We start from the raw sequence: 13,700 nt of genomic DNA, 5'->3' as shown, positions 1-13,700 counted from the left end.
TCAAGACCCTGGAAAATAGCTGCCAGGACACTGGTAAACCATACTGATGGACCAATAGTTTGACTCAGAACCAGATACCGTCCTATGCTCTTCGTCATGAGCTCATAAAGGTTCATGCTTATCAGCCAGCTTAACCCACTCACCCATCCTTGCTGCTGTTACAGCAACATGCAATTTTCTTACATGCACAAAACATGACCCTCTGTTTATATTTTGGCTTTAGGACCTGGTTGGCTTAGCTTCAGAGGGCAATGTTGGAAACAAGGAAGCAACAGAAAATGACCAGGGCTGTGGAGGAAAAACAACAGTTAATGCAGCGTTCAGAACCCCTTTCCATCCCTCCTGGGTGGTGGGGTAGAGGGGAGAAACCTGAATCAGAAGATGCAGGTCTGCCTCTGGCACATGATGATGACGACGATGATAACAACGACAACAACAATTTATATGCCGCTCACCCAACTGAGTTGCCCCAGACACTCCGGGAGGCTTCCAACAAATTGAAACATTAAACACAGTAAAACATCACACATTAACAACTTCCCTATACGGGGCTGTCTTCTAAAAGTCAGATAGTTGTTTATTTCCTTCACATCTGACGGGAGGGAGTTCCACAGGGTGGGCAACAAGGGAGCCGCCAGAAGGACACTGGAACTGGACCTTAGTGTCTGGGATGAATGATGGGGGTAGAGACGCTCCTTCAGGTATACAGGGCCAAAGCCATTTAGCGCCATCCCAAGATTCAAGGCCTATATAAACATGCTCCTAAGGTGAGCACATCATTATGGTGTTTGTGTGTGAGAGAGATAGACATGTTTATTTCATCTGAAGTGAGAAACACCAAAGGCTGTTGAAAAACTAGTTAAGAATGATCCCAAAAATTTCAGTGAGATTCAGAATCTGGACATAGGAACGTAAGTAGAGCCCTCCTTGACCAGGCCAAAGGCCCATCTGGACTAACATCCTGTTCTTATTGTGGACAACCACATACCAATGGGAAGCCCACATGCAGGAATTGAGTTCAATGACACTTTCTCCACTTGCAATTTCCAGCTACTGGTATCCAGCAGCATAGCGTGTCTATATTCCAACAGCTCAAAAGTAAAGAGAAAGTTGTTTGCTGATGTGGAGATATGAGTGCACCCACTGAAAACAGATTTCTTCTTTTTTTAGCATACACAGACTGAAGGCATGTTAATCTTGACAGCCAGGATCAAAGCAAAAAGGGAAAGGCAGACAACCCTACTGAAGCTTGGGCCTAGCAGCGTAGGAGTCTGGGGCAAGATCTTATCGTAGTGTTACAGGAGTTTTGCTCCGCCGTGGTCCAACCGCCCAGCCTGCTGGCAAAAGGCATGGACAAAAAACCCATAAATAGTCCAGAGGGAGTGCACTGCCTGGAACGCGGCAGCACTCTGCGGCCCTGACTGCAGGATATTAAAAATTGATAACTGGGTGAAAAACACTCGCTGCGTGGCAGAGGTAAAAATCTGCAGATGCAATTTCACCTTCTGAGCAAAAGAACATCTGCTTGGCTTCTGCAACAGCCCCTTGGAAGAGGGGGAGGGGGGAAGTGCTGGCAGCACACAGGGTTGTATACTACTAAGCATCAGCACATGTCGCTACATGCGCTACAGAACAATGTGGGTACGTCCGAGGCTGACACACAAGATGAAATATGAACTCTTAAAAGCTGGCTGGGGAGAATTCTTTCTGGGCCCCTGCCACCTGATGGAGCAAAATTATGCTCTCAGAAATGATTTGTCCCCCCCCCCAATGGATGGGGGGGAGGGGAATTCAGATTCCGTAATCAGTCATCCAAGCTGAGGTAGGTTGTGCCAAAAACACACAGTATCTGCTACCCACCAGATCTTTTGGCAGAAATCTGACAGGGTTCTGGTTTTAGAGAGGTGTTTTGACTCAACAAGGGCTTAGCGTTGTAAATTTATGACCAAACCAAGCTTGGAACTTGGTACGGATGTCTTGCAGCCAAGATATGCTCATAATTTAATACTGTTTTGACCAATGCAGAAAATGTTCATAAAAGCAGATCCGTTCAAGTTTTGTCAAATCACCCTTGACCATTAGGCTTGCTGGCCAAGGCTGGTGAGAGTTAAGAGTCCCAACAGCATCTGCAGGGCCACAGATTCCTCACTCCTGACGCAAAGAGCAAAGAGGTTTGCTTCCAGAGCCACTCTCCTATAGGCCGTACAATTAAAGCGTATTTAAAGCACATTTCCGTCTCCCCTAAGAATTCTAGGAAGTGGAGTTTATCCCGCACAGAGCTACAACTCACAGGAAATTAACCAATTGTAGTTCTCAGGTTTCTTTGATAAATGTACGGTGTGTACGGTAAAAGTAAAGGAAGCGGGTCTAAACCACTGAGTCTTTGGGCTTGCCGATCAGAAGGTTGGCGGTTCGAATCCGTGTGATGGGGTGGGCTCCCGTTGCTCTGTCCCAGCTTCTGCCAACCTAGCAGTTTGAAAGCACACCAGTGCAAGTAGATGGTGTGTACACAAGCACAGTGGATAAGAGTCCTGGATGTGGACAGGAGAGACCCAGATGCAAATCCCCAGGCAGCCATCAAGCTTACTGTATAACCCTGGGCCAGACACTCCCTCTCTACTTAACCTACCTTGCAGGGTAATTAGAATAAAACAGAAGGGAGAAGGGTCACGAATGCCACCCAAATCTACCTTCCTTTCACAGATTGTTCAGCTTTTCCAAATTCAGGGTACAGAATGTAGGGACGGCATAGGGCCAGGGTCTGAGAAGCAGCAGAGTTCAAAGCAAGGTTCAGCAATGGACTGAGGATGGCAGAGATTTTCCTTTGCAGACAGCACCTAGGCTAGAACCCAGGGTGCCTTACTGGGCTCAAGGCAAAAGTCTTTACAGAACCTGCAGCACTCGCACAGCTTTCCAGCCTGTTTTTAACTTTTGTTGCAAGACACTCAGAGTAACAGGAATGAATAACTGATAATACCTGCACTGGTGGAATCTGGGCAACACGCAAATCTACTTGTACCAGGCATCTTTGTGCGTGCTCTGAGTGAATTGTGAAAACCACAATCCACACTGAGGTTTCCCCCCCCCCCTACCAGGCTCACAAAGTGTCCTCAAGGAAGCCTGCTGTCTTCGCTTACAAAAGAGGGACATAACAATGTGATCCTACTTATGTTTGCTCAGGGCCACTGGGAGGCTGCCATTCAGAAGAACATCATGGCAAACTGGAGATCAACCTGGCCCTATTCCCTGGTCACAGAGGGAGAAGCTACACTTGGCTTCAGCTGCCAGCTGCCCCAGGACTGCACAATTGAAGGGCAGCACACCCTTGCCCCTGGCTTTGGCCGCGGGACTTAAGGATCCTGGCTCCAGGAAGAACAGTATGGCAAAGGGAGACTAACGTGGCCGCATTCATCAGCCAAAGAACAGAGCTTGCTTCCCCCTACCTTCCCTGCCAGAAATAACACTGGTGAACTGGTGCTCCGAGTTTGCTTTTTTCCTCCTCCCTCCCAAGTCCCTTTTCCCTTTGTGCTGTTGCCTCTACATTGTAAGCCTGACGGAAGGGACTGCCTTATTAATGATTGCTTTCAGTTGCTTTGTGTGGCTGAAGAGAAGGGTAAAAAGAAAAAAGAAAAAAAAGCCTTGTGTCAGCCCAAGCTGAGTCACGGAATAAGGTTATTGTGAGGACGAAGAAAGGTTAAGGCGGGAGAGGCACTATTCATGTTTAAAAAATGTTTAACAAATTATAATTATTACAATCCTGTGACGACAGGCATGGATTGTATATAGGTTAATTGAGGCTGAGAAGAGTGTCTGGGGACTGGCCAGCCCGGTAAGTTCACATCCCAGCACAGTTCACATCTGAACTCTGGCCTCCCAAGTTCAAGCCCAGCCTTCCTACCCACTAAGGCAGTTTCTTTCCGTCCCCCCAGTCTTTACCTTTATGTGTGAGGCGTTGATGTAGCCCGTGTTGTTTTCTTTGGTTGGGACGAGCTCCACGCGGTTCTCCTCATACGGAATAACTTCTCGGACACGGTTACGCTCGGAATTCTCCGGAAGCGTCGCTGTGGTAAAGACCCCGTCTGCCTTCCTCTTTGGAATCTGCTCATATTCAGTGAACACCATCCCCTCTTCTAGTTTCCTCCTCAGGATTTTGCACTATTTTCAATTTAAAACAAAACAAAATCACAAAAGAGGGCATTCTATTCAAAAGTGATTCCTCATATAAAATACAGTCAAACCTCGGGTTACAGATGCTTCAGGTTGCGCGTTTTCGGAAGTACCAGAACAGGTTATTTCCAGGTTTCGGCACTCACGTATGCGCAGAAGTGCCTAATCGCAACCTGCACATGCGCAGACGTGGCGCTGCGGGTTGCGAACGTGCCTCACGCACGGATCACGTTCGCAACCCAACATCCACTGTACTGCAGTTGCTTGTCTTTCAATGATGAGATAAGTCATCCGAGGAGCCCCCCCAAAAAAGAATGCTAAGGGTGTCTATTTCTTCCATCTTGCCTGCATTAAACTCTCTACCAGAGTTACGTTCTCTTCAGGGTGGGGTGGGGAGGTATTTTACAGATGACACCATAATCTAAAACTCCTGATAATCTATCCCACCTGTTTCACATAGAAGACAGTTGAGAAGAAGTATACACTTGAGGCCAAAGGACCATTCAAAGAACAAAGAGGTGAAATCAATAATCACCCCATCCCCAATTACCTTCTCTGACTGTAACATTGGGGGAGGGGGGTTTGGAACCATTTTAAAACCCTTTCATTTCCTAGGGGATGAAAAAATATTGCATGGTCCACCGGATCAAAATCTGGTGAGAGGTCTAGGAAGACCAGCAGGGCTGAATTGGCTGTGTTGATCTTTAGATGGAAATAGTCTGCAAAGGCTAGAGTCTCAGTCTTACGATGTAAGGACCTTTGGTCATGGAAACATCCTCGATGAACACTACTATACATTTCAACCACATCCGATATTAGCGTGATCACACACACATGTGCCACACCCGGAAGTGACTCAAAAATGTCACAGAAAAGAGGGGAACAGGGCGGAGCAGGGTGTTTTCAGGCCTTTTCAACTGTGTTTCAAATATACACAATTTCACTTGAACACGCGGTGCCTTGGAACGTAACCCCTGCATAAATTGGGAGTTGCCTGTACCCACAGTTATGGCCACAGCTAAATAATGATGGCAGTGCTTGATTGTGCAAACACTTCGTGAAAGACTTAAGGCCACTGAAGTTGTAACGGTGACAGGCAAATCGTTGCGAACACAGGAACCAAGGGAACTGGGCATTGGGGCAACATTGTTCCTACATTGGTGTCTAAATTTCGAGGGAAATGATAGCGCCGAGTGAAAGTCTGTGAAACCATGGTGCACATTTGCACGCGTTGAGTGCATCCATACTGTGTAAGTGAGAAAAGAAAATTACTAACAAGCACTGTGGGTGTGCAGATAACAGCTGCCTAAGTCAGTTTCCATTTATTTTACTTTTATCCTACAAAAACATGCTTATGGAACAACAAATGTCTACAGGTGTGTACATTTCATTTATTCCAATACCCTTTGGTGCTTATGGAGACTTCTGTGGGCAAAATACTCTTCTGTTGTGAGGCAGAGGTTTTGCACAAGGGCTCATGGCTGAGGTAAGATTTGCATGAGCCAGCTCTGTCCCCAGTTACACACATCCTTATGTTACACCAGCAGTCTTATGCACAGTCGTGATTTCTGCAGCCGTGTGCTAACTGGGGCATTGCAATACATCACCTGGTTTTTAATACTTCAGAAGCCGTTGCCGACAGAAACCAAAATGGCGGCTCTTTGTTTTGCTAGTCCTATTCTTACCCGCTCATCCATTGGCACCTTGACTGCTTCATCCTGGCTGTCCTCAGGCACTGGAACTCGAGCGACTGAGAGACCATTGAGCGCTGCCAACATCAAGGGCCTCTTCTGGGCCTCCAGGCCTGCCATCTTCTGTTTCTCTAGATACTTTTGGCAAGAAAAGGCATGCTTTCATCTCGGGGTGATTAGAAATAATGCCAGCAGAATGTTGGAATGCCTTTTTAATCTCCCACAAAATCTACAACTCCGGCCGAGGAGTGCAGATGACGGCCATTAGCAGAGCAAATCCAAATGCGTCTCCTAAACTTCCTATTATTTCCCCGGGGGGCCTGTTCCTACATGAGTGCAGAGCTTTAATTTCAAAGGAACAGTCCCACGATACAGGGGACCTGCGATCAAAAACAGTCTCTCTCTCTCTCTCTCTCTCTCTTCCTCCCGCCCCCCTTGCGTGCTGTGTGTGTTTTTGTGTGTGTGTGTAAATGTTAGGCACAGAGTGAGCCACATCAAGCAAGCCAAACAAACCACAAAGATGATACATAAGCCCAGGCTGGTGGCGGATTTTTAAACAGCATTGTTACATTGAAATTAGTACAATGGGCTCTGTTGAGCGTAAAGTGAATAAATACGGATCCAACGCCCACCCCACCTCCAATTCAAGAAAAGGCCAATTGGAAATGCTCCGTTGCCACCAGATAGAGGTGTTGTGGAAGGCAGCAAAATTGTGACATGTAAAACGAGAACGTTTCAAAGCTCTAAAACGAGTTAAATTATTCTTTTGTGTGTGCGTTTTCCCCTGCCTCTAAATTTACTTCCAAATGTGGGTTCAACATTCAGAAGCACCATCAATTCTCCTAAAACTAAGGGCGAACAAAGCACTTTCTAGACCTACATTTTAATTGCTGTGTTTTAAACAGGACTGTTTTACTGCATATTTTAATTATGGGTTTTTTTTTTAAAAAAAACGAACACGCTTGTGCAATTGGTTTTTATAACTGTAAACCACTTAGAAGCTGGTTTCAGCCTTTAGCAGCATATTAATTTATTATTCTTAATAAAAACAACAAATTGTTAATTTTCACTGCCTTCCCTCTGAATGAATGGACTCTTCTGTGACCTTTTGATTGGCAAGGGTCACTGCCAATCTGGGAGCACCCAGCAGTGGCTCCACCCATAGTGTGTCCTCTGCCAATCACAGCCGCTTAGATGGTTGATATTGGGGGAAGGCGCTCTTCTCGGCTCTGCAATCGCTCAGTGGGCTAAGGAATAGCTGCAAGTCAAATCCAGGTGTTTCCAGGAAAGCTGCTCTTACGGCACTCCCCAAGCCTTATCGCCTCATCATCCTCTGTAGTTGGCAGAAGCATATAACTTGGGTGTTTCCAGATCTGTAAGAGGCAATGCATTTCTGTCTAGTTGCTTCTGGCTGACCTGGAAACTGCATAAACGAAGGAATTAAGCTCTTGGGAGTGGCTGTGGAAGAAAACCTTGCCCTAAAATGAATTAATATTCTTCAGTGTGGGTAGCTTTTGATGGTGAGGGGGAAGAGAGAGAGATTGGAGGTGTGATAATGACTTCAGCTATTTTGTATTTTTGTCTGTACTTGATGAAAGAGTCCAGGCCTCCTTCTGCTCCAGCCTCTCATTCAGGACAATGGAGTGTGTTAGGTTGAAATAAATAGCAGTTTAAAAGTTTTTCAGGGTGGTTGAATCAGTCCAGTCTTTGTTTGCAAAGCCTCCTCACAAAATTACTTGTTCTGCCTTTAACTGTATTTGACAGAGGCTGAGTTCAGATGTAAACTGAGCCCATGGTTTGTTTTAATAACTAGTTTTATTCTTCTTTCAATGAACCATCATTTAAACTAACTATAGTTTGTCCTTTTTGGATACAACAGTAAGTTCTGGTCAGTGAAAAACTGTAAAGGTGCTACTATTTCCTCATTGCAGTTGTGTATAGAGAAGAGAGGAGAGGAGGAACATGCAAGCCCAAGGTCCACGTCTGCTCATTCACATAATTCTGAACAATGGTTTAGCATCACTCCAGAAACAGGACCAGTGGCTGTACCAAAGTACGCTCACAAACAATGGTTTGCTTGGAGCCGACAAACCAGGATCAAGAACCACAGTTTGAAGCTGATTTGCACACAAATAATTTGTGCTAATTCTGGTTTGTTGTTGAATTCACAGACAACTGACAAACCACAGCTAGGACCTCAAGAGGTTTCTGCACCATGGAGCTGGGAGTCAACTCATGAAACTGAGTTCTGAGTGTGTGGGAAATGAAAATCAGACAAGCAGCTCCAAACCATGGCTGCCTATTGTATACTTCCTCAAACTATGGTGTGGCTTAATTATGGCTGGCATGCTGTCACAGTGCCTGAATCTGAATCATTACATGTGAAGCTCTTATACCTCAGAGGCATGATTAGGAGCTCTGAACCCAGCATGGCAGAACAAGAAAAAGGTATGCAACAGAGTCAAGTGCTGTGAACAGCACTTCGATAATCTCAGCATCATTCTTTAAATTAAGTTTCTAGCCAGTATGATTACAATCTCAACTTTTACTAAAGCTACATTCTTGATCTGACTTCTTGACAGCCAACACGATTAAAAAACGGTGTTGACTTTACCTCTCCTTTTAAGACTGTCTAGCTCAGTGGTTCCCAAACTTGGGTCCCCAACTGTTTTTGGACTACAATTCCCATCGTCCCTGACCACTGGTCCTGCTAGCTAGGGATGATGGGAGTTGTAGTCCAAAAACAGCTGGAGACCCAAGTTTGGGAAACACTGGTCTAGTCTTTCAATGGCTCTGCAAAACTTTAAAAAAAAAAAATCTATTGTAGCAGTTCGATTGAGAGATTCCACTCCACCCCACCTGTGTGCTAATTGAAAATATACTTACCCTCATCTCTCTTTCTATGATACTGTCTTCAATCGAAAACATTTCCGACACGGGCCTCTCCTTCACTGGCTCTTTCTTGACTCTTTCCTTTACACTTGTGAGGTCCGGTTCGGAGATGGATGGGCCGAGCGAGGACCCATTGACTGAGGCCTGATCAGTCCGAGATATGCTGATGGCTTTCGCAGGACCTGGCCTGACAGCCCTGGCTCGAGAGGCGGCCAGCAAAACGTTCGCCTGCTCATTCCTCAGGGCTCCGTTGCTGACGCTTTTCCTGGGGCCCGGATACTCAGGGGGAGGTTTGTTTGGTATCCTAGCCAAGGCAGCCTGCAGCTGAGCACTGTACTCCACGTTTTCATGGAGCGCCGCCATGGAAGGCACCGATTCCGAAGCTTCTTCGTCCTCTTCGCTTTCGCTGCTGTGTATCAGCATTGTGGCGTCCGAGAAGGTCTTCTTGTGGTGGTAGTGAGGGAGCTGCTGGACCTCGTGAGCCCTGGGCACCACTTCCTCCTGCTGCACCTGCTCGCGCAACGTGTTCCTGCGTGGCAGGGGGGCGTTGAGGCTCTTCAAAGCCATCGCCTCTATGCCGCGCACCATGTTGCTGATCACTTCCAAGCTGTGGCGCTTGTTGACAGCTGCGTGGTGCTTGACCGCCATAAGGGGCTCACTAACTTCCTGGAGAGATTGATGAACCACCGGGGAGCTGTCCTCTTGGAAAGTCTTTACCAGGAGCTGAACCTTGCGAGTGACCAGATCGGGGCTGCTGCCGCTGACATACTTGTGGCGGTGACTCGCGAGGTCGGGTGTGCTGGTGGCAGGACGGGGGCGCGGATACGGCGGCGGGGGCCTGAAAAGGTAGTTCTTTAATATGTGCGCCGTACCGCACCTCTGGTTGTTGGGGACTTGCATGTTGGCCAGTTCCGGGGTGCTAACAGTGTGGGAAATGGAACTGGCCGCTGCTTTCGTCTGCGCAGCGTTGATGGGGTTCACTTGCTCAGATGGCGCGGCGTGTTTTTTGTAAGTGCCCTGAGGCCCGTATGTAATGGCATAAGGAGGCCTCTCCCGGATCTCCGGTTGACTGTACACAAGGTCTTTGGGTTGGTTGTACGCATGGGTGTTCCCAATGTTGAGGTTCCTCAAGGACTGGCTCTGGCTGTCCGGGTGGACAACCCCCCTCTTCATCTGCCTCATGACCGTCTCGTAGTCTGGCGTTGGCCTATAGGAAGGCACGATGATCGCGCTGTGCCTATGGCTGGGGATGTAGTCCGCTCTCATTATGTCACTCCCAGGGATGCTGAGGTTGGAGGACACCGGAGAAGCCTGGATGAAGTTCTGCGAGTGGTTGAGAGAGTTCATGCTCTGGGCGCTGCACACGCTGCCGTTGGGAACGTTGCCGTTCAAGTAGCTGAAATCCATCGCGCACCTGTCCAAGCTGCTCTGAGATCTACAGTAAAACATATCTTCGTTTCCGTGAAAAATGCTGTCTGTGGGCAGGAGAAAGCGAGAAACGAACAAGAAACATCATGAGCAAACAGGCTAAGGACAGTGGAGTAAGAGATGAGAATGTAAGGCGGGTTTTTTGGTAGCGTGCAAACAGGAATGCAATTCCCAGCAAGTGGTATTCAGAGGCATATTGGGTCTGACAGTGGAGGCAGAACATTGCCATCATGGTAAAGGGACCCCTGACCATTAGGTCCAGTCGTGACCGACTCTGGGGTTGCGGCGCTCATCTCGCTTTATTGGCCGAGGGAGCCGGCGTACAGCTTCCGGGTCATGTGGCCAGCAGGACTAAGCTACTTCTGGCGAACCAGAGCAGCACACGGAAACGCCGTTTACCTTCCCGCTGGAGCGGTACCTATTTATCTACTTGCAATTTGTGCTTTCGAACTGCTAGGTTGGCAGGAGCAGGGACCGAACAACGGGAGCTCACCCCGTGGCGGGGATTCGAACCGCCGACCTTCTGATCAGCAAGTCCTAGGCTCTGTGGTTTAACCCACAGCGCCACCTGCGTCCCTTAAGTAGGAGAGAGGGCCTTCCAAAACTCTGATGACGACATCGCCGTCCTGCCTGCACAAGCAGGGTCTCCCCACTGCTAGCTATGGAAGGGGAAAGAGCCCAAGGCACTCGTGGAGCCGGCCATAGTCAGGAAGAAGAATGTGTTCAGCAGGGATAGAGCTACAAATCACTTCCTCTTCCATTAAGAAAATGCCAATGTCGTCACAAGCCAGCACACTCTTGCAGGCAAATGACTCTTAATGTGCACACGGATTGCCCATCCCTGCAAAACACAGGGAGACATCCCTCCCAACACAGGAGACTTTCTATAGGCACATCTCCCCAGATGTGTGAAGCAAACTGTCTCACCTCCTCCACCACCACCTTGTTTATGTAAACAGGAAGCCTGCTTGCTCATCTTAACACACATGGCGCTGGATTAGGGGTACTCAGTCATATTACTGTAATACTGAGTGTAGTGAAATTTGTTGGTGGGGAGAGGATGCAAAACAGTGGGTTAGAATTAGAAATCAGCCAAACAGTGGGGTAGAATTAGAAGCTCTCGGCCTCTAGTGCAGGCAGAAATGACAGTGCAGAAATAGTAATGATCAGGAATGGTCTCTCCCCTAACCCACCCTCTCCTGTCAGACTCCTGCCATTTAAAAATATACATTCTCTCTCTCTCTCTCTCTCTCTCTCTCTCTCTCTCTCTCTCTCTCCCTCTCTCTCTCTCTGCAGCACAATGAGAGAAGTGGGGCCGGGTGGGGGGAGAAATACACTCCTATTTGAAAGGGGTGGTATTTCCCCCCCTGACCATTAAGCCAAAGCTTGGTGGGACAGCATATACTGCTTAAACAGGGGGCCACTTCAGCACAGTAGCCACGAGATTCAACTACTAACCAGGAGGTCTCTGGTTTCAATCTCACACCTGCCACAAGCCAAGTTGTTGGCCTTAGTACAGACATGGGGAACTTTTGGCTCTCCAGATGTTGCTAAACTACAATTCCCATCAGCCCCTGGGAGCATGGCTGATGGCCAGGGATGGCAGGGGATGTAGTTTGGAGCAATATTTGGAGAGCCAAGGGTTCTCCACACCAGCCTTACGGCAAGGCACTGTCTCTTGTCCTCATCTCTTTCTTGTGGATGTGTAACCATATTGTCCTGCCCTACAGGTTTATTACGCAGGTAAGTGAGATCAAGTTTGTGAAGTGCTTTGAAAAATCTAGGCAGGCTATACGTGAACAAGTGGGATCTGTAACAAAATGTTGCAGCGTGGAATGCTTCTGTTTAAGGTCCCAGACACTCTTTCCCCCCCTCCCTTCCACGTTCCATTCCTTCTTCTCTCTACTCCTAGCAGCAGCCTGTCAGGATGACCATCGCTTGACGACTTAATAGTCCTATCAATGTATTATTTACTATTGCTGCTGTTGTTTTTAGTCATAATATTTGTGATAAATACCTTGTGAATTGTGAGTTTCCGTGTAGTGCTCTCCACACTGGAGGTGCATAGGTGGCATAATAAATGGGTGTTGCCTTGGCTAAAATGCAAAAAGAAAAGAAAAATGCAATTTGACACAGAGTTATAGGAAACAGTGTTCTCATGAATCAGAATCCTTGGTCCAGCTAGGTCAATATTGCCTACACTGACTGGTAGCTGCTTCCCAGGTTTCAAGCAGGGAAACTCTCCAAGCCATACCTGGAGCTGCCAGTGTTTGTACCTGGGATATAGCTCAACCACTGAGCTATGGCCCTTCCCCAAATATTCACATCCTCCCCCCCCAAAAAAAAACATTTAATGACAGGGGTCTTGTACTGACTTTTCAAGTAATCTTTCCACAAAACTATACTACTATACTATAATATACTATAGTATAGTATACTATAACTATACTACAGATCAGGCACAGGCAAACTCAGCCCCCCAGATGTTTTGGGACTACAACTCCCATCATCCCTGACCACTGGTCCTGTTAGCTAGGGATGATGGGAGTTGTAGTCCCAAAACATCTGGAGGCCTGAGTTTCCCTATGCCTGCTATAGATTTCTGTAGTTATAAAAAGAGCTCTAGATTTCTTTTTCCCCATTTCCTCGGTGCTTGCTGTTTAGCTTGTCACTTATCCCAAGATATTTACCAAGGATGATCGACTCCAGGTGGGCCGCCGCCTAATAGGAGGAGGGGAATTTGATTGTCTGTGGGAGGAAAAAAAATGAAGGGGGGTTTTAAAAATAAATGTCATTTTGAAGAAGAATGTACACATCATACTGTTAACTTCCAGTGTTTCGTATGCGTGGTATTGGGGAGTATCTGGAAGAAGGGACCCCAGAAATATGTCCTGTGACAGGAACTCTGAATAAACGATATTGGCAAAATACCAGCTATGGGAAAGGCTTAAATGAGAGGCCTTTGGGTAAGCCAGTGGGGTAAGCTTAGGGTGTGTAAAAAAATTATCCTGAAAATGCAAGGAGGGCAGGAGTGAAAGGGAAAGAACTAAAGCAATTTGAGAAATGAGGACTGGGAACACAAGACTGTTCAACGTAGTTTAGGCAAGGAAGAAAACAAGAATCTGGGAGCATAGCAAGTCACTCAAGAGGCAATGAACACACACAAGCCAAGAGAGGAAATATTAAATAAGTGCTGGGCATGATGCTAGAATAGCAGGATGCATGGCGGGAGAACTTAAGAAGAACTAGAATGGAGGAAGAGAGCAAATGAAAGAAAAAAGCATTCACAAGACAGAGCAGGAGCAAAGTGCTTACGTGTAGAGAAGAAAGGTGGAATTTCTCCTCTTACAGTTTCTGATCTGGTGAACGACGTTATGTGCAATTAGAAAATAAGACAGACAAGAAGAAATGCGAACAACAGAGCCATTTTCAAAAAAGCACAGACTAGAGGGGGAAAAGGTTTTCGGCTAGCAGTCACAGGCCTTGAATAGTCTTCTAAGAGAACGATTAAACCCGTGTCTT

General features: G+C 47.0%; 1 protein-coding gene across 2 annotated transcripts in view; it reads right to left on the bottom strand.

Annotated features, from left to right (window-relative positions):
* PTPN14 (protein tyrosine phosphatase non-receptor type 14) overlaps window positions 1-13,700 on the bottom strand; it is a 106,814-nt gene that overhangs the window by 10,672 nt on the left and 82,442 nt on the right. For both annotated transcript variants that reach the window (XM_053383192.1, XM_053383193.1), the window contains exons 11-15: window positions 12,869-12,926; window positions 12,196-12,274; window positions 8,745-10,225; window positions 5,853-5,996; window positions 3,937-4,155 (exon numbers count right to left, since the gene is read on the bottom strand). In XM_053383192.1, the coding sequence (XP_053239167.1) occupies window positions 3,937-4,155; window positions 5,853-5,996; window positions 8,745-10,225; window positions 12,196-12,274; window positions 12,869-12,926 (1,981 nt within the window). The remainder of the gene's footprint in view (window positions 1-3,936; window positions 4,156-5,852; window positions 5,997-8,744; window positions 10,226-12,195; window positions 12,275-12,868; window positions 12,927-13,700) is intronic.

Source organism: Podarcis raffonei, chromosome 3, assembly GCF_027172205.1.
Source record: "Podarcis raffonei isolate rPodRaf1 chromosome 3, rPodRaf1.pri, whole genome shotgun sequence".
In the NCBI taxonomy this organism is placed as follows: domain Eukaryota; kingdom Metazoa; phylum Chordata; class Lepidosauria; order Squamata; family Lacertidae; genus Podarcis; species Podarcis raffonei.
This window is presented reverse-complemented; position numbering and strand designations above follow the sequence as displayed.